This window comes from Hemitrygon akajei, chromosome 21, assembly GCF_048418815.1.
Source record: "Hemitrygon akajei chromosome 21, sHemAka1.3, whole genome shotgun sequence".
Classification (NCBI taxonomy): domain Eukaryota; kingdom Metazoa; phylum Chordata; class Chondrichthyes; order Myliobatiformes; family Dasyatidae; genus Hemitrygon; species Hemitrygon akajei.
Genome location: NC_133144.1, coordinates 9,747,596 through 9,773,346, shown reverse-complemented (window position 1 = coordinate 9,773,346; position 25,751 = coordinate 9,747,596). Strand labels below are relative to the sequence as shown.

Genomic DNA, 25,751 nt, shown 5'->3' with positions numbered 1-25,751 from the left:
GGGGAAGGTGTGAGTGAGTGAGAGGGAGAGATGAAGATATCAATTTCAAGATTGAGTGAGAAGATTATTCCCACCATTGGAACAGACAACTGGGAATTGAAGGGAAGTTCAGGGGCCTGCTGAACGTTTTTCCCCAACCACTATCAAATGGTTGAAATGGTTAGTAGGGGGTGGAAGCACAAGGACAATCTGGTACCTGGATCTCCTCCCTGCTCAGCTGTGTACTGTTCTGGATGAATCCTGACGGCTCCTCCCAGGTCCCTTCTTTCGTTTCCAAGTTGAAGTAATAATGGTATCCACCCTTCACCCAGTGCCGGACCCACGGGCTGCCACTGTCACCTGAGGTCAAAAGGTAAAGGTTAAAGGCGAACATTTTTATAACAAAGTCAACCCAGCCAGTGCCAATTCCAGGGAGCAGTGACTACCCTCGGGAGGGGTATGACCTTTCCTTCCAATCCCTTGATACTTAGCAACAATAACCCTGCGCCTGTCCCCGAGCAACCATCACCCAGCAACAAACAACTTCCAAGGTTACACAGGTACCCACAATAAATACTCGGGGATTTATAAAAGGGTTTAATGTCTCTGGGCCTGTGCTCGATGGAGTTCAGAAGGGTGAGGGAGGGAGATCTGATTGAAACTGAACAAATTTTGAAAGGCCTAGACTGGACATGGAGAGGATGTCTCCAGTAGTTGGAGAGTCTAGGATTAGGAGGCACAGCCTTAGAATACAAGGATGTCCCTTTAGAACAGAGGCGAGGACAGATTTCTTTAGCCAGAAGGTGGGGAATCTCTGGAAATCATTGCCACAGCGGCTGTGGAGGCCACGTCATTGAGTATATCTAAGGTTGTGGTTGATAAATTCTTGATTAGTCAGGGCATTAAAGGTTACAGGGAGAAAGCAGGAGAATGGGGCTGACAGGGATAATAAGTTGGTCATAATCAGATGAAGGACCAGACTTAATGGACTGAAAGGTCTAATTCTGCTCCTGTGCCATATGGGCAAGTGGATTGTGTGTTACACTGACAGGGATCAAGGAACAATCTCCACTAAATGGGGGAACATCTCCGTGGAGTCCACTGAAGCCCGTGCAGGAGTACCCAGGTCTCAGACAGGGCTTTCCGGCAGCAGAGGCTGAGATATGACTCCCCCAGCACCAAGGTCAGTGGCTGGGGCGGAGAAGCAGATTCCAGGAAACACCAAAGCCCTGAACGGAAAAGCCTACAAAAAGTAGTGGATACGGCCCAGTCCATCACAGGTAAAGCCCTTTCAGCACAGAGCACATTTACATGGAGTGCTATCTCAGGAAAGTAGCATCCATCAACAGGGTCCCCCCACCATCTCTCCTCACCAGGAAGGTGGTACAGGAGCCTCCGGACCCACACCACCAGGTTCAAGAACAGATATTACCCTTCAGCCATCAGGCTCTTGAACCAGAGGGAAAACTTCACTCACTCGATCACTGAACTTCACGTAATCTATGGACTCACTTTCAAGGACTCCCAACATTTAATGCTTATTTATTATTATTTGGCTTTTTTGTTGTTTCTTTGTACTAAATGAATCTCAGGGTAGTAGATGATGACATACATGTACTCTGATAACAAATTTAGTTTGCACTCTGAGCACCAGGGTCAGTGGCTGGACTCGAGGGATTCTGTGAGAGGACCGTGACCTTACCTTCTGACTTCTTGGCTGCCTTGGCTTGGGTCAGTTCCTGCTGGTAGACATCCTCACACTCTGAGGTGACCCCATACAGACCCACGTCAGGGGATCGCAGCGAGGACAGGATCTTTGCTGTGTCCCCGGAGTCCACCGCCTCATTGATGGTCAGGATTCCCAGAGAGACTGGGTGGGCAAGAGGGGAGAGAGTCAGTCAGACCAGAGGGGCAGAGAGGAATCAAAGAACCTCCTAGGGCCACAAACACCACCTTGTTCCTGTAATTCCCTAGGGCCCAAACACCTTCACGTCTCTGTAATCCCTCTGGCCCCTACACCCTCCCCGTCTCTGTAGCCCCCTCCATCCCCTACACCCCTCCCTGTCCCTGTAACCCCCTCCATCCCCTACACCCCTCCCCGTCTCTGTAACACCCTCCATCCTCTACACTCCTCCCTGTCTCTGTAACCCCCTCCAGCCCCTACACTGCCCGTCTCTGTAACCCCTTCCAGCCCCTACACCCCTCCCCATCTCTGTAACCCCCTCCAGCCCCTACACCCTCCCCACCTCTGTAACCCCCTCCAGCCCCTACAACCCTCCCCACCTCTGTAACCCCCTCCAGCCCCTACACCCCTCCCCACCTCTGTAACCCCCTCCAGCCCCTACACCCCTCCCCACCCTGTAACCCCCTCCAGCCCCTACACCCCTCCCCACCTCTGTAACCCCCTCCAGCCCCTACACTCCCCATCTCTGTAACTCCCTTCAGCCCCCTACACCCCTCCCCGTCTCTGTAACCCTCTCCAGCCCCTACACCCCTCCCCATCTCTGTAACCCCCTCCAGCCCCTACACCCTCCCCACCTCTGTAACCCCCTCCAGCCCCTACACCCCTCCGTCTCTGTAACCCCCTCCAGCCCCTATAATCTCCGTCTCTGTAACCCTCTCCAGCCCCTACACCCTCCGTCTCTGTAACCCTCTCCAGCCCCTACACTCCCCATCTCTGTAACTCCCTTCAGCCCCTACAATCTCCGTCTCTGTAACCCTCTCCAGCCCCTACACTCTCCCTGTCTCTGTAACCCCCTCCAGCCCCTACACTCCCCGTCTCTGTAACTCCCTTCAGCCCCTACAATCTTCCCGTCTCTGTAACCCCTCCAGCCCCTACATCCTCCCTGTCTCTGTAACCCCCTCCAGCCCCTACATCCTCCCCGTCTCTGTAACACCCTCCAGCCCCTACACCCCTCCCCATCTCTGTAACCCACCCCCATCCCTTACACCTCTCCCTGTCTCTGTGGGGGGTGAGTGAGAGTGTTCGTTCATAAGGTTACGGGTTTGAGTATGAACAATGTGGACAAGATTCGGCAAGGGTCCAGATGCCTCTCTGTCCTCTGACCCCCAACTCATGTCCGACACCAGCTGCTGTTTGGTGAGTTCGAAGAACTGTGAACCTATTAAAGAAGTGTGAGATTCCCATTGTTGACGTCATGTATGAAGTTGGGGAACTTTTGTGTTCAGACTCTGGGGAGAGGACTCACTGTAGAAAGGGGTTCTCCACTCCGAGGAGGGTTCCTCACCCCGAGGAGGGTCTTTGCTGTGCTGGGGGGACTGACTGTGGAAAGGGTCTTTGCTGGGGGGAGGGTTCCTCACCCCGAGGAGGGTCTTTGCTGTGCTGGGGGGACTGACTGTGGAAAGGGTCTTTGCTGGGGGGAGGGTTCCTCACCCTGAGGAGGGTCTTTGCTGTGCTGGGGGGACTGACTGTGGAAAGGGTCTTTGCTGGGGGGAGGGTTCCTCACCCCGAGGAGGGTCTTTGCTGTGCTGGGGGGACTGACTGTGGAAAGGGTCTTTGCTGGGGGGAGGGTTCCTCACCCTGAGGAGGGTCTTTGCTGTGCTGGGGGGACTGACTGTGGAAAGGGTCTTTGCTGGGGGGAGGGTTCCTCACCCCGAGGAGGGTCTTTGCTGTGCTGGGGGGACTGACTGTGGAAAGGGTCTTTGCTGGGGGGAGGGTTCCTCACCCTGAGGAGGGTCTTTGCTGTGCTGGGTAGAGGGAACTCACATTTCTTGGCGTCCTCAGTGTCCTTGTTGGATCTCCAGATGGTGTCCTGGATCTCATCGAGCCAAAGTACAGCAGAGTCATCATGTGTCTCCTGTTGGGGGGGGGGGGGGAGAGAGGGGCAGTAGACACCATCAGTGACACAGCAGGGAATCACTCAAGAGACTCCCAGCCCCACGTACAGCTGGCCCGTGAGTGACATGTGTAGCAGTGGCCCAAATCTCCCTGGTCACTATTTGTTCAGCACCTTTCAAAGCCTCTGGGCACCCCATAGAGCAACTGACAGCCAGCGAGCCTCTTCTAAAGTTCCTGATGAGATTCCTCAAAGGCTACTGTGTGTATGTGGTGACAGGAGATAAAACTTAGACCTCACAGGATAGCACTGTAGTGTAATAGTTAATGAATTATGCACCAATGATCACTGATCAGAGTTCGATTCCCGCCACTGTCTGGAAGGAGATGTTCTCCCCATGACTGTGTGGGTTTCCTCCGGGTGCTCTGGTTTCCTCCCACAGTCCACAGATACATGTGCTAGGGTAAGTGAGTTGTGGGCATGCAATGTTGGTGACACCTGGCGGCTGCTCGTGGTACATCCTCTGACTGTGTTGGCTGTTGACACAAAAAGATATATTTCACGACATGCTTCGATGTACGGGTGACAAACAAAGCTAATCTTTAGAATCTTAATCTTTATACACTTTTCATTGACCACTGTGGCTTTCAGTGTTGGCAAACCTGTTCTGCGTAAACAGAACAAACACTTCTTTGTTTTTTACTCTGTAGTGTCAGAGGCATGACAGAAGTTTAGAAATTTATGAGTGGCACAGATAAGATAGGCAGCCACAATTTTTTTTCCCGGGGGTGGGGAGCAAATGTCGAGAGCAAGAGAAATTTAAAGGGGATTCTTGAGGCATTTTTTTGTTCCACAGAGAATGGTAACTGCCCAGAACATATACTACATCCACTGTCATTCCATAAGCCCATAAGACACAGGAGAATTAGGCCATTCAGCCCATTGAGACTGTTTCACCATTCCATAATGGCTGATTTATTATTCCTCTCAGCCCCATTCTCCTGCCTTCTCTCTGTAACATTTGATGCCCTGACCAATCAACCTCTGCTTTAAATATACCCAAAATGGCTTGGCCTACACAGCCATCTGTGGTAATAAATTCCACAGATTCACCACCCTCTTGCTAAAGAAATTTTTCCTCAAATCTGTTCTAAATGGATGTCCCTCAGTTCTGAGGCTCTGCCCTCTGGTCCAAGATTTCTCCAGTATAGGAAACATCCTCTCCACAACCACTCTATCTTGGCCTTTCAATACTTGATTGGTTTCAAGGAGATTCCTCCTCAATTTTCTCAACAGTAGTGTTGTTGGCAAACTTAAGCTTAAATATGGCATATCTTTTTGCCATATTTAAATTTAGATATGGGTGAAGGGGTTGTGGTGAGACACCACATGGCTTACAGTGACATGGTATCAGGAAACATAACCAACTTTACCAGAGACCATGACCGGTAATGACATCGGCCCACCAGCAGGGGGCTGTGCGCCTTCTGCAATGACGACTCCCTTGGCTTGCAGTGACACCCCCACGCCACCAGTGGGCAGTGCCCCTGCAATGATAGCATCGCCTCATCCCACAGTGACACCTCCAATCCACAAGAGGGTAGTGCTCCCCTCACTCCAAGTGACATCACCCCCCTGGACCACAGTGACACCGCCACACAACTGGGGGTGGGGCCCTATGCAATGACACCTCCCCAGCACCAGGGGCCTCCTACAATAACATCATTCCCATCAGCTGCAGTAACACAATTTTGAAGGTATAGAAAGGGTAAACGATAGCAGACTTTTACCACTGATATTGGGTGAGACAAATTTAGAGGTCATCGGTTAAGGGTGAAAGGTGAAAAGGGAACCGGAGGGGAACCTTCCTCACTCAGAGAGTGGTGAGAGTGTGGATTGAGCTGTCAGCGGAAGTGATGGATGAGTATGAGTTCAACATTTAAGAGAAATTTAGATAGGTACATGGATTGCAGGGGGATGGAGCAGGTTGATGGGACGACAGATTAATAGTTCGGCATGGACTAGATGGGCTGAAGTGCTGTATTGACATCTTTGAACCACAAGATGGTGCCTTCAGCAGTGACATCAACCCACATGACCTGCAGTGACAGCTCCCCACCACCAGGGGTTTGCTGTGCCCTGCAATGACATCACACACGTTGCCAGTAATGACAGCTCCTCACCACTAGGGGCTGCTATGCCCTGCAGTGACATCAGTCTCATGGACACCTCCCCAACGTCAGGGCGGGGAACCTGCTGTCCCAAGCTGTGACCACCCAGGGGCAGCAAGAGGTGACCAGTCTCTCCCGATACTAGGGAATGTCCGACGGGACTGCCCAGTGCCGGCTTCAGTGCTGCCAGGGGCAGCTGACCACTGCAGTGGGCAGCAGAGGAATGGTCTGTTTCTGAGGGTGAAGAGGACGGGCTGCAGGAAGAACTCAGCCTCCGTGGAGGAGAGACACTGAGTGGACCTACTGCATTTGGACCATCGACTGTCGATTGTCCCCCACAGAGGCTACTGACCCGCTGAGTTCCTCCAGTGCTCTGCATGTCAGAGATCTGATTTCGCTCACCATCACAGTGACAGCAGCGGCCACACTCCTCAAATTTCTACCAGAGCCTCAAGGTATTCTGGCAGAGGAGATACTGCCGGAGAGTCATAGAGCATGAAGCAGGCTCTTTGGCCCATCTGGTCCATCCTGAACACAACATCCTGCCTGTCCAAATCACCCACATTCACTCCATAACCCTCCAAGCCCCTCCCCTCCACGTACCTGTCCAAATGCCCATTAAATGTTGTAACTATATCTGCCTCGACCACTTCCTCCTGAGCATGGCCAACTTCTCCCTGTAATTCCGTCCCTCTAGTCTAGGTTTCGTAAATCTCTTCTACACCCTCTCCAGCTTGACGATGCCTTTCCTATAGTGTAGCAGTTAGCATAACGCACAGGGGCAGCAATCATCGACCCAGGTTCAATTCCTGCCACAGTCTGCAAGGAGTTTGTACATTCTCTCTGGGACTGTGTGGGATTCCTCCGGGTGCTCCGGTTTCCTCCCACATTTCAAAAACACACAGGTAAGTGTCAGTAAGTTGTGGGCATGCTGTGTTGGTGCCAGAGGGGTGGTGATACTTGCAGGCTGCCCCCAGCACATCCTCAGACCGTGTTGGTTGTTGATGCAAATGATGCATTTCACTGTAGGTTTCGATGTTTAGATGGACATGTGACAAATAAAGCTAATCAAACCTCTCTGCAAGGCACCTTTGCTCAGTCCACAGGGGTGATCGAGCTTCCAGCCAAGTGCCCCTGGAATCCCACACACCTAGCCTGTGCTCCATCTGACTCCAACCTTGACCTCCCCACCTCTGACCCCTGACAAGGTCTCAACAAAGCCCAACAGCGGTCAGAGGAAGAGCATTTCGCCTGCTGCACACCGAAGACTCAACTGTTTCAGATAACCAGGCTGTGCATCACCATTCCAGTGACCATTTTTCTCCACTTCTCGATTTCGGAGACTCTCACCACATGTAAGAAAAATTGAGTTGGGCATTTGAAACGTGCTGAACGAAGAATGGGGTGAGTTATTGAAAGCCACCAAACCACCAGAGGAACAGTTCCGATTACAGAGAAACACAGCACAGTACAGGCCCTTCAGACCATCATTAACACCCTGGTTTCCCTAGTTCATCCTGCATGTTCACACTTGCTGCTCCTCCGCAGAGACATTTCTCCAGCCTGTTTCCCTGTCTCTGTCCCGAGACATTTCTCCAGCCTGTTTCCCTGTCTCTGTCCCGAGACATTTCTCCAGCCTGTTTCCCTGTCTCTGTCCCGAGACATTTCTCCAGCCTGTTTCCCTGTCTCTGTCCCGAGACATTTCTCCAGCCTGTATCCCTGTCTCTGTCCCGAGACATTTCTCCAGCCTGTATCCCTGTCTCTGTCCCGAGACATTTCTCCAGCCTGTATCCCTGTCTCTGTCCCGAGACATTTCTCCAGCCTGTATCCCTGTCTCTGTCCCGAGACATTTCTCCAGCCTGTATCCCTGTCTCTGTCCCGAGACATTTCTCCAGCCTGTTTCCCTGTCCCGAGACATTTCTCCAGCCTGTTTCCCGGTCTCTATCCCGAGACATTTCTCCAGCCTGATTCCCTGTCTCTGTCCCGAGACATTTCTCCAGCCCGTTTCCCTGTCCCGAGACATTTCTCCAGCCCGTTTCCCTGTCCCGAGACATTTCTCCAGCCCGTTTCCCTGTCCCGAGACATTTCTCCAGCCCGTTTCCCTGTCCCGAGACATTTCTCCAGCCTGTTTCCCCATCCAGACATTTCTCCAGCCTGTTTCCCCCGTCCGGAGACATTTCTCTAGCCTGTTTCCCCCGTCCGGAGACATTTCTCCAGCCTGTTTCCCCATCCAGACATTTCTCCAGCCTGTTTCCCTGTCCGGAGACATTTCTCCAGCCTGTTTCCCCATCCAGACATTTCTCCAGCCTGTTTCCCTGACCGGAGACATTTCTCCAGCCTGTTTCCCTGTCCAGACATTTCTCCAGCCTGTTTCCCTATCTCTGTCCCGAGACATTTCTCCAGCCTGTTTCCCTGTCCCGAGACATTTCTCCAGCCTGTTTCCCTGTCCCGAGACATTTCTCCAGCCTGTTTCCCTGTCCCGAGACATTTCTCCAGCCTGTTTCCCTGTCCCTAGACATTTCTCCAGCCTGTTTCCCTGTCCCGAGACATTTCTCCAGCCTGTTTCCCTATCTCTGTCCCGAGACATTTCTCCAGCCTGTTTCCCTGTCCCGAGACATTTCTCCAGCCTGTTTCCGTCCCGAGACATTTCTCCAGCCTGTATCCCTGTCTCTGTCCCGAGACATTTCTCCAGCCTGTTTCCCTATCCCAAGACATTTCTCCAGCCTGTTTCCCTGTCCCGAGACATTTCTCCAGCCTGTTTCCCTGTCTCTGTCCCGAGACATTTCTCCAGCCTGTTTCCCTGTCTCTGTCCCGAGACATTTCTCCAGCCTGTTTCCCTGTCTCTGTCCCGAGACATTTCTCCAGCCTGTATCCCTGTCTCTGTCCCGAGACATTTCTCCAGCCTGTATCCCTGTCTCTGTCCCGAGACATTTCTCCAGTCTGTATCCCTGTCTCTGTCCCGAGACATTTCTCCAGCCTGTATCCCTGTCTCTGTCCCGAGACATTTCTCCAGCCTGTATCCCTGTCTCTGTCCCGAGACATTTCTCCAGCCTGTTTCCCTGTCCCGAGACATTTCTCCAGCCTGTTTCCCTGTCTCTATCCCGAGACATTTCTCCAGCCTGATTCCCTGTCTCTGTCCCGAGACATTTCTCCAGCCCGTTTCCCTGTCCCGAGACATTTCTCCAGCCCGTTTCCCTGTCCCGAGACATTTCTCCAGCCCGTTTCCCTGTCCCGAGACATTTCTCCAGCCCGTTTCCCTGTCCCGAGACATTTCTCCAGCCTGTTTCCCCATCCAGACATTTCTCCAGCCTGTTTCCCCGTCCGGAGACATTTCTCTAGCCTGTTTCCCCGTCCGGAGACATTTCTCCAGCCTGTTTCCCCATCCAGACATTTCTCCAGCCTGTTTCCCTGTCCGGAGACATTTCTCCAGCCTGTTTCCCCATCCAGACATTTCTCCAGCCTGTTTCCCTGACCGGAGACATTTCTCCAGCCTGTTTCCCTGTCCAGACATTTCTCCAGCCTGTTTCCCTATCTCTGTCCCGAGACATTTCTCCAGCCTGTTTCCCTGTCCCGAGACATTTCTCCAGCCTGTTTCCCTGTCCCGAGACATTTCTCCAGCCTGTTTCCCTGTCCCGAGACATTTCTCCAGCCTGTTTCCCTGTCCCTAGACATTTCTCCAGCCTGTTTCCCTGTCCCGAGACATTTCTCCAGCCTGTTTCCCTATCTCTGTCCCGAGACATTTCTCCAGCCTGTTTCCCTGTCCCGAGACATTTCTCCAGCCTGTTTCCGTCCCGAGACATTTCTCCAGCCTGTTTCCCTGTCCCGAGACATTTCTCCAGCCTGTTTCCCTGTCCCGAGACATTTCTCCAGCCTGTTTCCGTCCCGAGACATTTCTCCAGCCTGTTTCCCTGTCCCGAGACATTTCTCCAGCCTGTTTCCCTGTCCCGAGACATTTCTCCAGCCTGTTTCCCTATCCGGAGACATTTCTCCAGCCTGTTTCCTTGTCTCTGTCCGGAGACACTTCTCCAGTCTGTTTCCATGTTCCTGACCAGAGACACTTCTCCAGCCTATTTCCCTGTCTCTGTCCCAAGACATTTCTTCAGCCTGTTTCCTTGTTTCTGTCCGGAGACACTTCTCCAGTCTGTTTCCATGTTCCTGACCAGAGACACTTCTCCAGCCTATTTCCCTGTCTCTGTCCCAAGACATTTCTTCAGCCTGTTTCCTTGTCTCTGTCCGGAGACACTTCTCCAGTCTGTTTCCATGTTCCTGACCAGAGAGATTTCTCCAGCCTGTTTGCTGGTCTCTAAAGTGTTTATTTTCGTATTCTGTCTTTGTTAAATTCTTAAATCCTCTCAATTTGCTGGCTTTCAGTATTTTCTGGCAATATTAAAATATTATCTTGACATCACCCTTAACTTTCTACTGAGTCATAGTTTAATCACTTTGTCCACCAGGCATTTAATTCTCGAGGGAGTGAATTATAAATAATTACTTTAAATATTTATATTATCTGTTATCTTAACTTTGAATCTTGTTTTCCCGTCTGGCTATTACTGCTAATGTGTAGATGTTAGTACACCGCAATGTAGATAGAGGACTTTATTACGATTAACACCATAGTCTGGTTGTTTAAAGCACCCTTAAACTGAAGAAAAAAGAACCTTAATTTTATTCATTTAATTATTGACAAACAGCACAGAATGGGCCCTTCTGGCACTTTGAGCCACACCAGCCCCAGCAATTCCTGATTTAACCCGAAGCTATCAGAGGACAATTTACAATGACAAATTAACCTACTAACTGGAATGTCTTTGGACTGTGGGAGGAAACCAGAGCACCCAGAGGAAACCCACACATTCCACAGGGATGATGTATAAACTCATTGCAGAGGATGCTGGGAATGAACTTTGAACTCCGATGCCCCAGAAATATCTTTGAAAAACTGATGTCAATGAACTTCGTCAGATTGCACATAATTGATTTTTAAAAACCTGTCCCTGATTGGATTCCTGTCAACAGATCCAGATAACGGTCTTGAAATGGGTGGGTGTGTTGAAGACGTTGTTCCCTTGGTAGAATGTGGGAGAGGTTCGAGGGAAGGGGCATGGATTTGATGCCGAGATAAGAGAGGAATATCAAAGCCACTGTGGGGGTACAGGAAGGAGATGCAAACACAATGTGACCAATCATAGGTGAGGATAGGGTTCCATCTTCCTCAAATCCCTCCCAGCTTAGGAATGATGACTTCCAAACATCCAGCCATTTCAAGGTTGTTGGATCAGTGGTCAAGGAGCAGGTTAGTTCAGTATCAGGCATCTGCATTGAGGAGGAATTCAAAGTTCAAACTAAATTTATGGTCAAAGTACATATACAACTCTGAGATTGAGTTTCTTGTGGCCACTCACCGAAGATACAAAGAAACACAATGGAATCGATGAAAGGCCGTGCACAAAGACAAACAACCAATGTGCAAAAGACAACAACTGATTTACTTTTTAGCTGGCTCGGCACAATATCGTGGCTTGTTTCTGCACTGTACTGTTCTATGTTCTAAACTGTGCAAAGACAAAAAATAAAAATAATAAAAACAAATGATGAAGTAACAAGTATTGAGAATGCAAGGTGTGAAGAGCCCTTGAACACGAGTACACAGGTTGTGGGGTTAGTTCAGTGCTGGGCTGAGTGAAGTTATTCTCTCTGGTTCAGGAGCCTGATGTTTCAACTTACTCGCAATGGAGGTATCAATGGGGAAGAATGATCACCAGTGAAATGTCGCCTGCTGCTGCAACATCACCTTACCTGCGCTTTTTCCCTCTTGGTTCTGATGAGCATCTCCTGGTAATGTTCAGCCACAGGCGGGGACACATCGGCCAGTTTGGCACTGGGCAACAGCAAAGCCTCCAGGGTCTTCTGAGAATCTCCTTCATCCACAGCTTCGTTAATCAGGCTAATTGCCTTAATTCCTGACGGGTGGAAGTGTCAGAATAACTTTAACCTTCTCAGGAGGGCAAAGCAACAGGCCGAAGAGAGCACCCCCTTCCCAGAAACCCACTCCGTGTTATCCTGGCTTGTGCTGCGGGTGGGGCCAACGATCTTCCCAATGACTCTCTGGACACCAGGGGTGTGTGCATGGGATGAGATGGAACAGGGCCTGTCCACACTGGAGGTTGGATGTTGTGACTGTGCCAATAAGATCACAGCTCTAAAGTCCTCCAGACACCAGAAACTCAACTATCTCAGTCAGCACTGCAAGCTCTATTACCATCCACGTACCAATTCCGACCTCTCTTAAATGTCGCAATCGAATCTGCATCCGCCACTTCCGCTGGCAACTCGGTCCCCACTCACACCACCCCGAGTTGACGAAGCTCCCCCTCAGGATCCCCTTCAATATTTGACCATTCACCCTTAACCCATGACGTCTAGTTCAAGTCTCAGTGGACAAAGCCTCCTTGCATTTAAATTTATACCCCTCACAATTTTGTACCCCTCCATCAAATCTCCCCTCATGCTCCTACGCTCCAGGGAATAAAGTCCCAAACTATTGAATCTTTCCCTGTAACTTAGCACCTCAAGGTCCAGCAACATCCTTGTAAATTTTCTCCGTACTATTTCAATCTTACTGACACCTTTCCTGTTCCTTCTTGTCTGTTAGGGACAGAACAAGAGGCCGGGATTTGTTCTCACTAGAATCGTGAAGACTGAATGGCGACTTCATCTCGATGCATAGGTTCTTGTGGGCCTTGAGAATATCGATTCAGGGATGATGTTCCCCTGGTTGGGGTATCCAGTTGCTGATTGGCTGATTAATGAGCAGGTGTACCTAATGAAGTGGCCATTGAGTGCACATGCAATAAAGTAATTGGGATTTGAATCAGGAATCATTCCTGGACCTAAAACCCACATACCAGGAGCCTCCCACTCATGATCGGCTGAAACTTACTGTCATGTTCCTCCTGAACCACCATATTGACCTGGTCAACTGTGGCCTGGATGTCATTCCAGGTGAGGAACTCGGTCCCCTCAGCTTGAGCTTTAGTCTTCAGTTTCATCAGCTCGTCGATGTACCTGGGGCGCATGAGAAGAGCCTGTCAGAGCCACGGTCCGCACACTCACGCAGCAGGTGCCGAGAGGGTTTCCGTGTTTGGGTTGTTACAGGGAGGGAGGGAGGGTGGAGGATCGGGGTCCACACAGAAGCAAATGGGAGTCCAGTGGCAGAGAGTCAACAGGAAGCTTCAGATCCGATGGAGATCTGCGCTTGGAAATGGGGAGAGTCAACGGGAAGCTTCAGATCCGAGGGCAATCTGTGCTCAGAAATGGGGTGAACAGAAACCAGCTGGACTGATCAGCTCACGTTATCCTGAACGGTAGGAGGGGTTTCAAGGGGTTGAATATTATTTTTCTTGAAATTTAACATACCTATGCTTGCATGTATTTTATAATATAATGTATTATATTATCGCCCACATACATGTGATTTTTCACTGAATTTTCCAGTAATTGTACTGCAGCTGCTTCAGTATTTTTCTGGAAGGTTCTCAGTCACACCACTTGTATCTTGCCACTTCAGAGGTTAATTGTTATCACTGCAATATTTTTCTATTTACATATTTAGAGATACAGTGTAGAACAGGCCCATCTGGCCCAACAAGCTACACCGCCCAGCAATTCACTAAATTGACATTTGCCTAGTCACAGGTGGCGGAGGGGTGGAGATACATCCCTACCAAAGGAGGTGTAAGGTGCTCCTTCCCTCCACCAGCCTGCAGGTTACCCTTGGGCAAGGTGTAGCACCTGCTCAGCCCCGGCCCCCCCACCCGATCAGGGTCACGGGAAGCCATGGGAGCAGGTGGATGATCATATGAACAGCCGGTGTGTATCACAAGTCCTGTTTATGTGACCACTGAGGCCAGGCAGACAATCTCTGGAGAGTATTGATCATGGCTGGGGTCACCCATCTTGTAAAGACAATGCCCAGAAGAAAGCAACACCAAAGCACTTCTGTACAATTTGCCACAAACAATCCTGATCGTGGAGACCATGATCGCCCAGGGTACGTAGGGAAGAAAGTGAACAATCACAGGAAATTTTACAATGACCAATTAATCTACTAACCGGTACACTTTTGGACCGTGAGAGGAAACCAGAGCACCAGGAGGAAACCCAGCAGAGGAAATGAATATATTGTTATTGTTTTAGTCGGAGTTAGTTTTCTGTAGAGAATGACCAGAGAACTCATCTGTTCTCTGCTGTTTTTCATTCGAGTAACATTTAATTAAACAAGTTTTATGCTCATTCTTGACTTCTGACCCTCTGGATCGCAAAATCACCAGGATCTAACAATGGCCTTGTGCTTAAGAAAATGCTAGTGGTCTGCTGACCCTGCTCTTCTTCCCACAGACGCTGCCCGACCTGCTGGGTTTTTCTGTGTCACTGTGGGAAGCAGGGATGACTGGGATTGATGAGGTGTTGGGGTCGGTGAGGATGGAGGGATCAGGACCCTACCTCTGTCCATTGCCATCGTCGACATTGGTGAGACCGGTCACCCGGTTACGGATCAGCCTCCACACCTCGTTCATGTCACCCGCCTCCAGAGCACGGTTAATCAGTGCCACCGAGGAAAGCATCTCCACAGCTACCACCAGCTCCGTGTGTGTCAGGTTGCCCTGGGCCGGAGACAGTGCAAACACTCAGTGCCCAGATCGGGGAAACAGGTAGGCTAGACCAATGCAACAAACCTGAAACCCTTCAGCACCCGCTCCCCCCTCATTTACAGACACCTCCCCCACCACCAAAACTCCCCCGACCCGCTCCCCCCTCATTTACAGACACCTCCCCACCACCAAAACTCCCCCGACCCGCTCCCCCCTCATTTACAGACACCTCCCCCACCACCAAAACACCCCCGACCCGCTCCCCCCTCATTTACAGACACCTCCCCACCACCAAAACTCCCCCGACCCACTCCCCCCTCATTTACAGACACCTCCCCCACCACCAAAACTCCCCCGACCCACTCCCCCCTCATTTACAGACACCTCCCCCACCACCAAAACTCCCCCAACCCGCTCCCCCCTCATTTACAGACACCTCCCCACCACCAAAACTCCCCCGACCCGCTCCCCCCTCATTTACAGACACCTCCCCCACCACCAAAACTCCCCCGACCCACTCCCCCCTCATTTACAGACACCTCCCCACCACCAAAATTCCCCCGACCCGCTCTCCCCCATTTACAGACACCTCCCCACCACCAAAACTCCCCCGACCCGCTCCCCCCTCATTTACAGACACCTCCCCCACCACCAAAACTCCCCCTACCCGCTCCCCCCTCATTTACAGACACCTCCCCCACCACCAAAACTCCCCCGACCCGCTCCCCCCTCATTTACAGACACCTCCCCCACCACCAAAACTCCCCCGACCCGCTCCCCCCTCATTTACAGACACCTCCCCACCACCAAAACTCCCCCGACCCGCTCCCCCCTCATTTACAGACACCTCCCCACCACCAAAACTCCCCCGACCCGCTCCCCCCTCATTTACAGACACCTCCCCCACCACCAAAACTCCCCCGACCCGCTCCCCCCTCATTTACAGACACCTCCCCCACCACCAAAACTCCCCCGACCCGCTCCCCCCTCATTTACAGACACCTCCCCCACCACCAAAACTCCCCCGACCCGCTCCCCCCTCATTTACAGACAACTCCCCCACCACCAAAACTCCCCGACCCGCTCCCCCCTCATTTACAGACACCTCCCCCACCACCAAAACTCCCCCGACCCCGCTCCCCCCCTCATTTACAGACACCTCCCCCACCATCAAAACTCCCCCGACCCGCTCCCCCCTCATTTACAGACACCTCCCCCACCACCAAAACTCCCCCGACCCGCTCCCCCCTCATTTACAGACACCTCCCCCACCACCAAAACTCCCCGACCCGCTCCCCCCTCATTTACAGACACCTCCCCACCACCAAAACTCCCCCGACCCGCTCCCCCCTCATTTACAGACACCTCCCCCACCACCAAAACTCCCCTGACCCTCTCCTACTCCTCAGACTGTAGGCAACAGAGGTTAACACTATAAGACACAGGAGCAGAATTAGGCTGTTTGACCAATCGAGTAATTTAATCATGGCTGATTTATTTTCCCTCCTCCCCGGGGAGGGGTTGGGGAAGAGAAAGAGGGACAGAGGGGAAGGAGGGATTGGGGTGAGAAGAAGGAAATGCGAGGGGCAGTGGGAAGGAGGGAGGAGCAAGGGTGGGGTGGGGGAGGGGGAGTGGGAGCAGGAGATGGGGTGGGGAAGGAGGGAGAACGTGGGGGAAGGGGGAGGGTATTGAGGGATGGGGAGAGGAGGGGAATAGTGGGGAAGGAGACGAGCCCTCACCTCCTGGCTCTGCTGCTGCAGGGTCCTCAGTTCCTGTTGGTACAGGGGGGCTGCAAACTGATGAACCTCCGGTAACTGTGCCTCAGGGTGCTTCAGCTCCTTCACCGTCTGGTCAGCATCCCCGCCGCGGATCGCGGCGTTAATCCGGGACACGGCCTCCAGCACTGGGGGGGGGGGGGGGAGGGGGTGAATAAGAGTGGTCAGTGTGGGAACTGATCAACCGCAGAGGGGTCACCTCGCAACCCCAGGGTACAGGTTACATGCATTGTGAGCCTCCCTCAGTGATCGCAACAGCCTCTGCCTCCCGTGTGGGGCATGGAGGGACTGGCCGGGGAAATCAACAAGGTAGCACAGCTCAGTGGAGGGGCTGAACGATCTCTCTGTGTTCCTTTGCGACAGCAGGTACTCACATTTCTTGAAGCGCTGAGCATCTTCGTTAGCCTGATCAACTCCAGACTGTAACTCCTCTTTGGTCAGTGGCTCACTCAAGCCTTGCTCCTGAGGGAGAGGGGAGACGGGAGTGCATGTGAGTCCTCAACACCTTCTGCCATGAAGAGGTCACACTCAGGTTCATCTTCTATCTGGGTAACATCCAACTCAATGGGGTGAACATCGATTTCTCCAGCTTCTGGTAATTTCTCCCCACTCTCTTTTTCCAATTTCCATTCTGGTTCACCTCTCACCTCCCTCTGGTTCCCCTACTTCCCTTTATTCCACTACCCACTCACTTCTCCTATCAGATTTCTTCTTCTTCAGCCCTTTACCTCTTCCACCTATCACCACCCAGCTTCTTACTTCATCCTTCTTCCCCCACCCTCCTCAGCTGGTCTCATCTATCGCCTGCCAGCAGGAACTCCTTCCCTTCCTCCACCATTTCTGGTATCATCTCCCTACCCTTCCAGTCCCGATGAAGGGTCTCAGCTGAAACTTTGACTGTTTATTCCCCTCCACAGATACTGCCTGACCTGCTGAGTTCCTCCAGCATTCTGTATGTGTTGCTCTGGATTTACAGTATCTGCAGTACCTTTTGAGTTTGTGGGGTGACACCCAACTACCACCTGGAAGTAATTTCCTCTCTGCTTCTCCATTGCTAGCTGATATTACAGTCATCCGCAACACACAGTCACTCTCCTCACGGAATGGGGCAGCAGAGAGGCCATTAGCCTTCATATTCTTGTACTAGCCCCCCTCAACCTATTTCCCAGACAGAGATCTGCATTTACCAAACTCTCCTTTCGAAATTCCTTCTTACAATGCCCCGGGATGGGGGCACTGGAGACTTGTCTGCGAGCATTACCCCAATTAGCATGGAGATCCTGTTCTGTGCATTCTCCTCCCCCTCTGTACTTCATTTGGCTGTGGGCAAGGAACCCTCGGCACCCCTCCCCCGCCTGCTAATCACCCTCACCCTCACCTGGATCTTCCGCTGTCTGCTGGCGGACAATTCCTTGAGGTACCAGTCGCAGGCCTCTAGTTCCACGCCTCGCAGGCCCAGGGCTGGTGACCGCAGGGTGTTGTACAAGCCCAGTGCATCCCCTTGCTGCAAGGCCTCCTCCACACACTTCAGACCCGACTGCACTGCAAGGGAGAGGGTTGTCTTTAACAAGGAGCATCAGCGAGGCCCAACTCCTCCACGGACAGCCCCAAGCATGGCTGCAAAAGGAGGAGGGTTGGGTAGCAAGCCATCCCATAAAATCCCAGAGGTACAGAAACACACACCCTCACCCCCGGGACAGGAAGGATTGAAGTCATGTGGGAAACGTGGAAGTCGCGTGGCACAGGACAGAAGTCTCTGGTGAGCTGATGCCCCAGTCGGAGTGATGGGCTTAAGAAGATCAGCATGGCCCAGGGGTCAGCTACAGATCAGCAGTCACCATTACAATATCAGACAAATCCCCAAACAGTACACAGAACACCACAGCACAGTGCAGGCCTTCAGCTATAGTATTGTGATCAACTATTTAACCCTTCCATCCTACATAATCCTCCATTTTCCTATCATCCACGTGCTTATGGAGGATAGAAACCGGAGTACCCGGAGGAAGCACACGTGGTGATGGGCAGAAAATGCAAACTCCTTACAGCAGCACCGGAACTGAACTCCAATGGGCGAGTGGTTAAAGTGTCGCACTAATTACGATGCTACCGTGGCGCCCAACTCTGTCTTGCTGTTATAAGATGATCCAATTGTCCTTCATGTAATGAAAGTGAAGCTTTGATTTCTCAGTCTCTACCTCATCATGAACCTTGAACCTCATGGCCTGCCTGCACTACATTTTCTCTGTAACTCTAACACCATACTCTGCTTTCATCTTTTGTACTAACCTCCAAGTATTTAAGTATGAAGTGCCACACAGACGAAAGCTTTCACTTTCACGAGGCAATAATAAACCGATTGCCAGTAACTTCACAGGCAGTAAATAGAGCCTGCATTTCACCATTTATCTTTTAGTTGGAGCACACTAGAGCTGAGATAATGGCTGATGAAGCAGGAAGGTGGGGCCGTGCATAAACATTTATTAACATGACATGTGTGAATTTTTTGTCAAGTGTTCTGTATTCCATTCATTTGAAATTTTTCTGAATAAAATAGTGGATTCCAGTTAACTGAGCCACTGGTTAATCGGGGCAACCGCTTATTTGGGACAACTCTTAAAGAACAAAAACTAATTCAAAGAGTATCTGGGACTCTCTTTGTTTATTTGGGACATGATGCCACTTAATCCGGACAGGAGACTGTTGGCGACCAGTTTCTGACTCGCTTCAGTTGCGCGCACTTGTGTGGCCGGTAGACACTACACCGTGAGATGAGGAGAGCTGAGGGCCACTGTCAGTCAGAACTGACCATGGATATTGTGTCCTTGCTGTCTAGATGCACAAGCCCGCCTGTACGATATGGAGAACCTGAACCAAGCTCTCCCTCTCCACGATCTGATGAACCCAAAGGAACGGCAGAGACGATACAGTCCGGCACAGGAGTCGCCAGTCAGTGTTGAACTCCATGTAGGACTGCTTTAGGGACTCCAGCTCTGGATGTTTCCCTCAGGGTTCACTCCCGAAGCCCTCCCCATGAGTGGGTAGAGCCACAAGGCAGCGGAGGTTTGAGATCAGTTTTCCATCCTCCAGATGAGCTGCCAACCGCGGCCGATGAGCCCCATCTGCCCGGAGCGACTGGTTTTAAGGTGCCAGTAACCCACTTTTTCCCCTTCTCCTCAGAAACTATTTCACTGGGTTTAGGAGCTAAGCCACACGTGAAGACCAGGAGCTGGACTTGGTTGTCAGAAGCTATTTGAGATGCACGCCATTGGGAACATTTAACAGGAAGTGGGGGCTTGTCCCCATTACCACTCCTGGCTATAAAATCCATTTTTAAACAGTTTTTAAATAGCCAGTGTTTGCATTCAAAAAGCAGTGATTTTTGTTGGCGAGAAATAAGCAGTAAGGTAGCTCAGAACTGTTTTACTCACTGCAGATTCAATCGTTCAGGCTCAGAGATGCCAAAAATAAGCGGGAGTAAAAATGAAACTATTTCACTACTTCAACAAGTTAGGAACTCTTTTGAAGATGTTGACAATCATCTTGAATGAAAATGAAGGTTTGGAGGACACAATTATTGACAGCATTATGTGAAGGCACACCATAATTTATCCTAGGTACCTGCACTGATTTTGTTAATTTACAGTCAATCATGGCAACGCACACTGGATGAATTCCTGTGTCATTAATTATTGGGAACCAATATAGTCTTATAGTTCTGTAGTAGGTGGTGTTCTAATTTGTTCTGTATTTCATTGAAATACATAATTTGTTACTCAGTATACGGTAATTGTCTTTTTTATACTATTAACTATTTCTACGGAACTTTGGCTAATTGGGACAGCTGTTTAATTGGGCCAAAATGTACTGGACCTAATGTGTCCCAATTAACCAGATTCCACGGAGTATGAAAAAACTGGCTCAGGAGGAAGCAGCTGGGGAAGATCTTCATCCTCTGCAGAGAGAGATAGCCCATCTACTTGCCGGACAATTGAAAGACGAACTGGCCAGTGAACAGGGGGTCTGCCTGCCTCACTCAGGCTTGTGTGCATACAGCTCCATTCCAACTGACCCTCTGTCCGTGACCGAGCCATACTGACTATCCGAGCAGAGCGGGTTAAAGGAGAATTTCAACAAAGAATTGGGAAGAGCATCGGAAGGAGGCCGGAAGGCAGGGATTGAACATGGCCAGCAGAAAAGGATTAAAGGATTAAACAGCAAAACGGTCATTGCCTTTTCCCTAGGGTTGGGGGATCCAAAGCTCAGGGGTACAGAAAAGGGGAGAGATTTAAAAGAGGGCAGTGGGCAGTGAGTACCTGAACCGAGCTGCCAGAGGAAGTGGTTGAGGCAGGTACAACCACTACATTGAAGAAGCATTTGGATAGGTATATAGAGAGGAGGAGCCTGAAGGGTTACAGACCGAACACAAGCAACTTGGGCTACTGGGGAAAATGCCGTGGTCAGTACGGACTAGACGGGCCAAAGGGCCTGTTTCTGTGCCGTACAAGTCCACAACAGAATACAAGAAACAGGCCACTCAGTCCATCTTTTCTACCTCCCCTACAACCTATCATCCAAAATATCCCGGCACAAACACAATGTAGAACCTGACCTTTCACCCTTGCTGAAAGATGCCAAGAACCAACGCGGAGTCAGCCGGGGTACGCATGGCCAGATGAAGGAACAGACATCGCCCAACCCAGACCTCTCAGAGAAACAAGAGTGGCCAGAACTTTGTGAAAAGATTGATCCTGTTCAATTTGAAAGCCGGGTTTTCAATCGAAGGAAAGGAAACACTGAAGGGTTTGGGAAGCTAGTTTGCTGGGGCTGATTGGGAAACTAGAGTGAAGAATGTGTTAATCACAGGCAGCAGTAAGTGTTAAAAACAATCGCAAGAATTGCAAAAAATGCACATCCCCTTACACAACAGGAAGTGAGGTCCAACCACAGGCTACAGAAGAAGATGGTGTCTAATCAAAATAAAAACTGAGAAGGTAGTGAGAAAATTCAGCAAGTCATGTGACAGCCTATGTTTTACAAGTCAGCAAAGGATGACCTAAGAAAGGGAAAAATACAGTGAGCAAGAAACACACTGTGAAAGTTCCAGTGAAAAACACGTGACCCCTGTCGACAAAGGCCAAAGAGTTTATAATGCAGAATAAATGACTGAGGAAGTTTCAACTGGCAAGGTGGAAGAACAGAAGTTCTTGGAATCACTCTAAGTTTATAGGATGGTTCAGAAGGCGTATGGTGTGTTGAACTTCATAATTCAGGTGACTGAATTCAAGAGCCATTAGTTAATGTTGCAGCTCTATAAAACTAAGGTTAAACCACACTTGGAATATAGTGTTCAGTTTTGCTCACCTCTCAATCGGGAGGATGTGGAAGCTTTAGAGAGGGTGTAGAGGAGACTTACCAGGATGCTGCCTGGATCAGACAGCATGTCTAACTAGAGGAGGTTGAGCGAGCTGGAGCTTTTCTTTTTGGGATGAAGGAGGATGAGTGATGATTTGATAGAGATGTACAAAATGATAAGAGGCATAGATCAAGTGGACAGCCAAAGACTTTTTCCCACAGCCGGAAAGTCTAACACAAGAGGGTATAATTTTAAGGCGATCGGTTTAAAGTATTGGGGGGGGGGTGGTGGTGTCGGAGGTGAGTTCTTCACACAGAGTGGTGGGTGTGTGAAATGTACAGCTGGGGTGGCAGTAGAGGCAAATACATTAGGGGCTTTCAAAAAGAACCTTAAGATAGGCACATGGATAATGGAAAATTTGAGGGCTGTGTAGGATGGAAGGGATCGATTGATCCTAGACTATGTTAAAAGGTTAGCGCGTCAAGGGGCGAAGGGCCTGTACTATGCTGTAATAGTGTTCTATGTTCGAAGTAAACACATTCTTTGCCTCTTTATGGAACAAGATACAAAAATGTTGCTGAACAAGCTTTGATACAAAGGAGTTGATGATATGATATCAGACTGGGTTAGCAGACAGAAAGCACAGAGTCCGGGTCTCACAATCTCCATCAACAGTTTGACCAGTGCAACCAAAAGGACACGCGTGGATGTCAGGCTGTCCCAGCCAGTGGATCTCGGGATCGGAAGGTTGTTAAATGTCTAGAATTCTCTCTCTCCCAGGGAGACTGGAGGTGCAGCACGGCAGGAATGTTAACAAGGGAGTTGAAGGGCTTCGGGGAGAGACAGGTCATTGGTATTGGGGCCAAGGCTGGGTCAGCCCTGATCTCACTGCATTGCAAGCTGACCCAATCTTGCCCTTGTCCGTAAGAAGCCTAGGACCAGGGGTCAGGGCTGGCTCAGTGATGGTAATTGCAGGAATATCTCCCCACACCCCACAGAGCTGTGAACACCCGATCTCTGAGATCACCTGATCTCTGGATCGTCGAGGAACCGGGGACGGGTCCACATTGCCAGCAGATGTCAGCTTGACTGCAACTTTTAGGAGAAGCTTGGAAGCACACGGATGGGAGGGGGCGGTTGGTGGACCGTGGTCTAGGAGAGAGTTGGCAGACGAGGTAGGCTGTTGGGCCTGTTTCTGTGCTGCAGTACTCTACAGCTCGAAATGCCAGAAGGCGTTTCAGAGATGGGAGTCACAGACGACAGTGAGAGTTATACAACGGTGAGTAGGGGTTGGGGTCACTGATGGGACCTTAGCTGTAGGTAGTAGTTACAGATGGGTAGAATACAGGACAATGAGGGGTTACAGAGGGGTAGAGTACTGGACGATGAAGGGTTACAGAGGGGTAGAATACAGGACAATGAGGGGTTACAGAGGGTAGAGTACAGGACAATGGTTATGGAGGGGTAGAGTATAGGACAATGAAGGGTTACAGAGGGGTAGAGTACTGGTTGATGAGGGGTTACAGATGGGTAGAATACAGGACAATGAGGGGTTACAGAGGGGTAGAGTACAGGATGATGAGGGATTGCAGAGGGGTAGAATACAGGACAATGAGGGGTTACAGAAGGGCAGAGTACAGGACAATGAAGGGTTACAGAGGGGTAGAGTACTGGATGATGAGTGATTGCAGAGGGGTAGAGTACAGGACAATGAAGGGTTATGGAGGGGCAGAGTACAGGACAATGAAGGGTTACAGAGGGGTAGAGTACAGGACAATGAAGGGTTACAGAGGGGTAGAGTACTGGTTGATGAGGGGTTACAGATGGGTAGAATACAGGACGATGAGGGGTTACAGAGGGGCAGGGTACAGGACGATGAGGGGTTACAGAGGGGCAGAGTACAGGATGATGAGGGATTGCAGAGGGGTAGAATACAGGACAATGAGGGGTTACAGAAGGGCAGAGTACAGGACAATGAAGGGTTACAGAGGGGTAGAGTACTGGATGATGAGTGATTGCAGAGGGGTAGAGTACAGGACAATGAAGGGTTATGGAGGGGCAGAGTACAGGACAATGAAGGGTTACAGAGGGGTAGAGTACAGGACGATGAAGGGTTACAGAGGGGTAGAGTACTGGATGATGAGGGGTTACAGAGGGGTAGAGTACTGGATGATGAGGGGTTACAGATGGGTTGAGTACAGGATGATGAAGGGTTACAGAGGGGTAGAATACAGGACAATGAGGGGTTACAGAAGGGCAGAGTACAGCAGAATGTTACAGAGGGGTAGAGTACAGGACGATGAGGGGTTGCAGAGGGGCAGAGTACAGGACAATGAGGGGTTACAGAGGGGTAGAGTACAGGATGATGAGGGGTTACAGAGGGGTAGAGTACAGGACAATGAGGGGTTACAGAGGGGCAGAGTACAGGACGATGAGGGGTTGCAGAGGGGCAGAGTACAGGACAATGAGGGGTTACAGAGGGGTAGAGTACAGGATGATGAGGGGTTACAGAGGGGTAGAGTACAGGACAATGAGGGGTTACAGAGGGGTAGAGTACAGGATGATGAGGGGTTACAGAGGGGTAGAGTACAGGACAATGAGGGGTTACAGAGGGGTAGAGTACAGGATGATGAGGGGTTACAGAGGGGTAGAGTACAGGATGATGAGGGGTTACAGAGGGGCTGAGTACAGGACGATGAGGGGTTACAGTGGGATAGGGTACAGGACGATGAGGGATAATGGAGGGGCTGAGTACAGGACGATGAGGGGTTACAGAGGGGTAGAGTACAGGACGATGAGGGGTTACAGTGGGATAGGGTACAGGACGATGAGGGATAATGGAGGGGCTGAGTACAGGACGATGAGGGATAACGGAGGGGCTGAGTACAGGACGATGAGGGGTTACAGAGGGGTAGAGTACAGGATGATGAGGGGTTACAGAGGGGTAGAGTACAGGACGATGAGGGGTTACAGAGGGGTTGAGTAGAGGACGATGAGGGGTTACGGAGGGGCTGAGTACAGGACAATGAGGGGTTACAGAGGGGTAGAGTACAGGATGATGAGGGGTAGAGTACAGGACGATGAGGGGTTACGGAGGGGCTGAGTACAGGACAATGAGGGGTTACAGAGGGGTAGAGTACAGGATGATGAGGGGTAGAGTACAGGATGATGAGGGGTAGAGTACAGGATGATGAGGGGTTACAGAGGGGCTGAGTACAGGACGATGAGGGGTTACAGTGGGATAGGGTACAGGACGATGAGGGATAATGGAGGGGCTGAGTACAGGACGATGAGGGGTTACAGAGGGGTAGAGTACAGGACGATGAGGGGTTACAGTGGGATAGGGTACAGGACGATGAGGGATAATGGAGGGGCTGAGTACAGGACGATGAGGGATAACGGAGGGGCTGAGTACAGGACGATGAGGGGTTACAGAGGGGTAGAGTACAGGATGATGAGGGGTTACAGAGGGGTAGAGTACAGGACGATGAGGGGTTACAGAGGGGTAGAGTACAGGACGATGAGGGGTTACAGAGGGGTAGAGTACAGGATGATGAGGGGTAGAGTACAGGATGATGAGGGGTTACAGAGGGGCTGAGTACAGGACGATGAGGGGTTACAGTGGGATAGGGTACAGGACGATGAGGGATAATGGAGGGGCTGAGTACAGGACGATGAGGGGTTACAGAGGGGTAGAGTACAGGATGATGAGGGGTTGCAGTGGGGTTGAGTACAGGACGATGAGGGGTTACAGAGGGGTTGAGTACAGGACAATGGGTTACAGAGGGGTAGAGTACAGGACGATGAGGGGTTACAGAGGGGTAGAGTACAGGATGATGAGGGGTTACAGAGGGGCAGAGTACAGGACGATGAGGGGTTACAGAGGGGCAGAGTACAGGACGATGAGGGGTTACAGAGGGGCAGAGTACAGGACGATGAGGGGTTACAGAGGGGTAGAGTACAGGACGATGAGGGGTTACAGAAGGGCAGAGTACAGGACGATGAGGGGTTACAGAGGG

The 25,751-nt window shown here is 50.9% G+C and overlaps 1 protein-coding gene across 1 annotated transcript in view; it reads right to left on the bottom strand.

Annotated features, from left to right (window-relative positions):
- Positions 1-25,751, bottom strand: part of iqgap1 (IQ motif containing GTPase activating protein 1) — a 113,761-nt gene that overhangs the window by 25,801 nt on the left and 62,209 nt on the right. The window contains exons 10-18 of the mRNA XM_073024762.1: positions 17,755-17,918; positions 16,751-16,838; positions 16,341-16,504; positions 14,453-14,613; positions 12,891-13,015; positions 11,747-11,910; positions 3,707-3,797; positions 1,682-1,849; positions 197-339 (exon numbers count right to left, since the gene is read on the bottom strand). Of these exons, the coding sequence (XP_072880863.1) occupies positions 197-339; positions 1,682-1,849; positions 3,707-3,797; positions 11,747-11,910; positions 12,891-13,015; positions 14,453-14,613; positions 16,341-16,504; positions 16,751-16,838; positions 17,755-17,918 (1,268 nt within the window). The remainder of the gene's footprint in view (positions 1-196; positions 340-1,681; positions 1,850-3,706; positions 3,798-11,746; positions 11,911-12,890; positions 13,016-14,452; positions 14,614-16,340; positions 16,505-16,750; positions 16,839-17,754; positions 17,919-25,751) is intronic.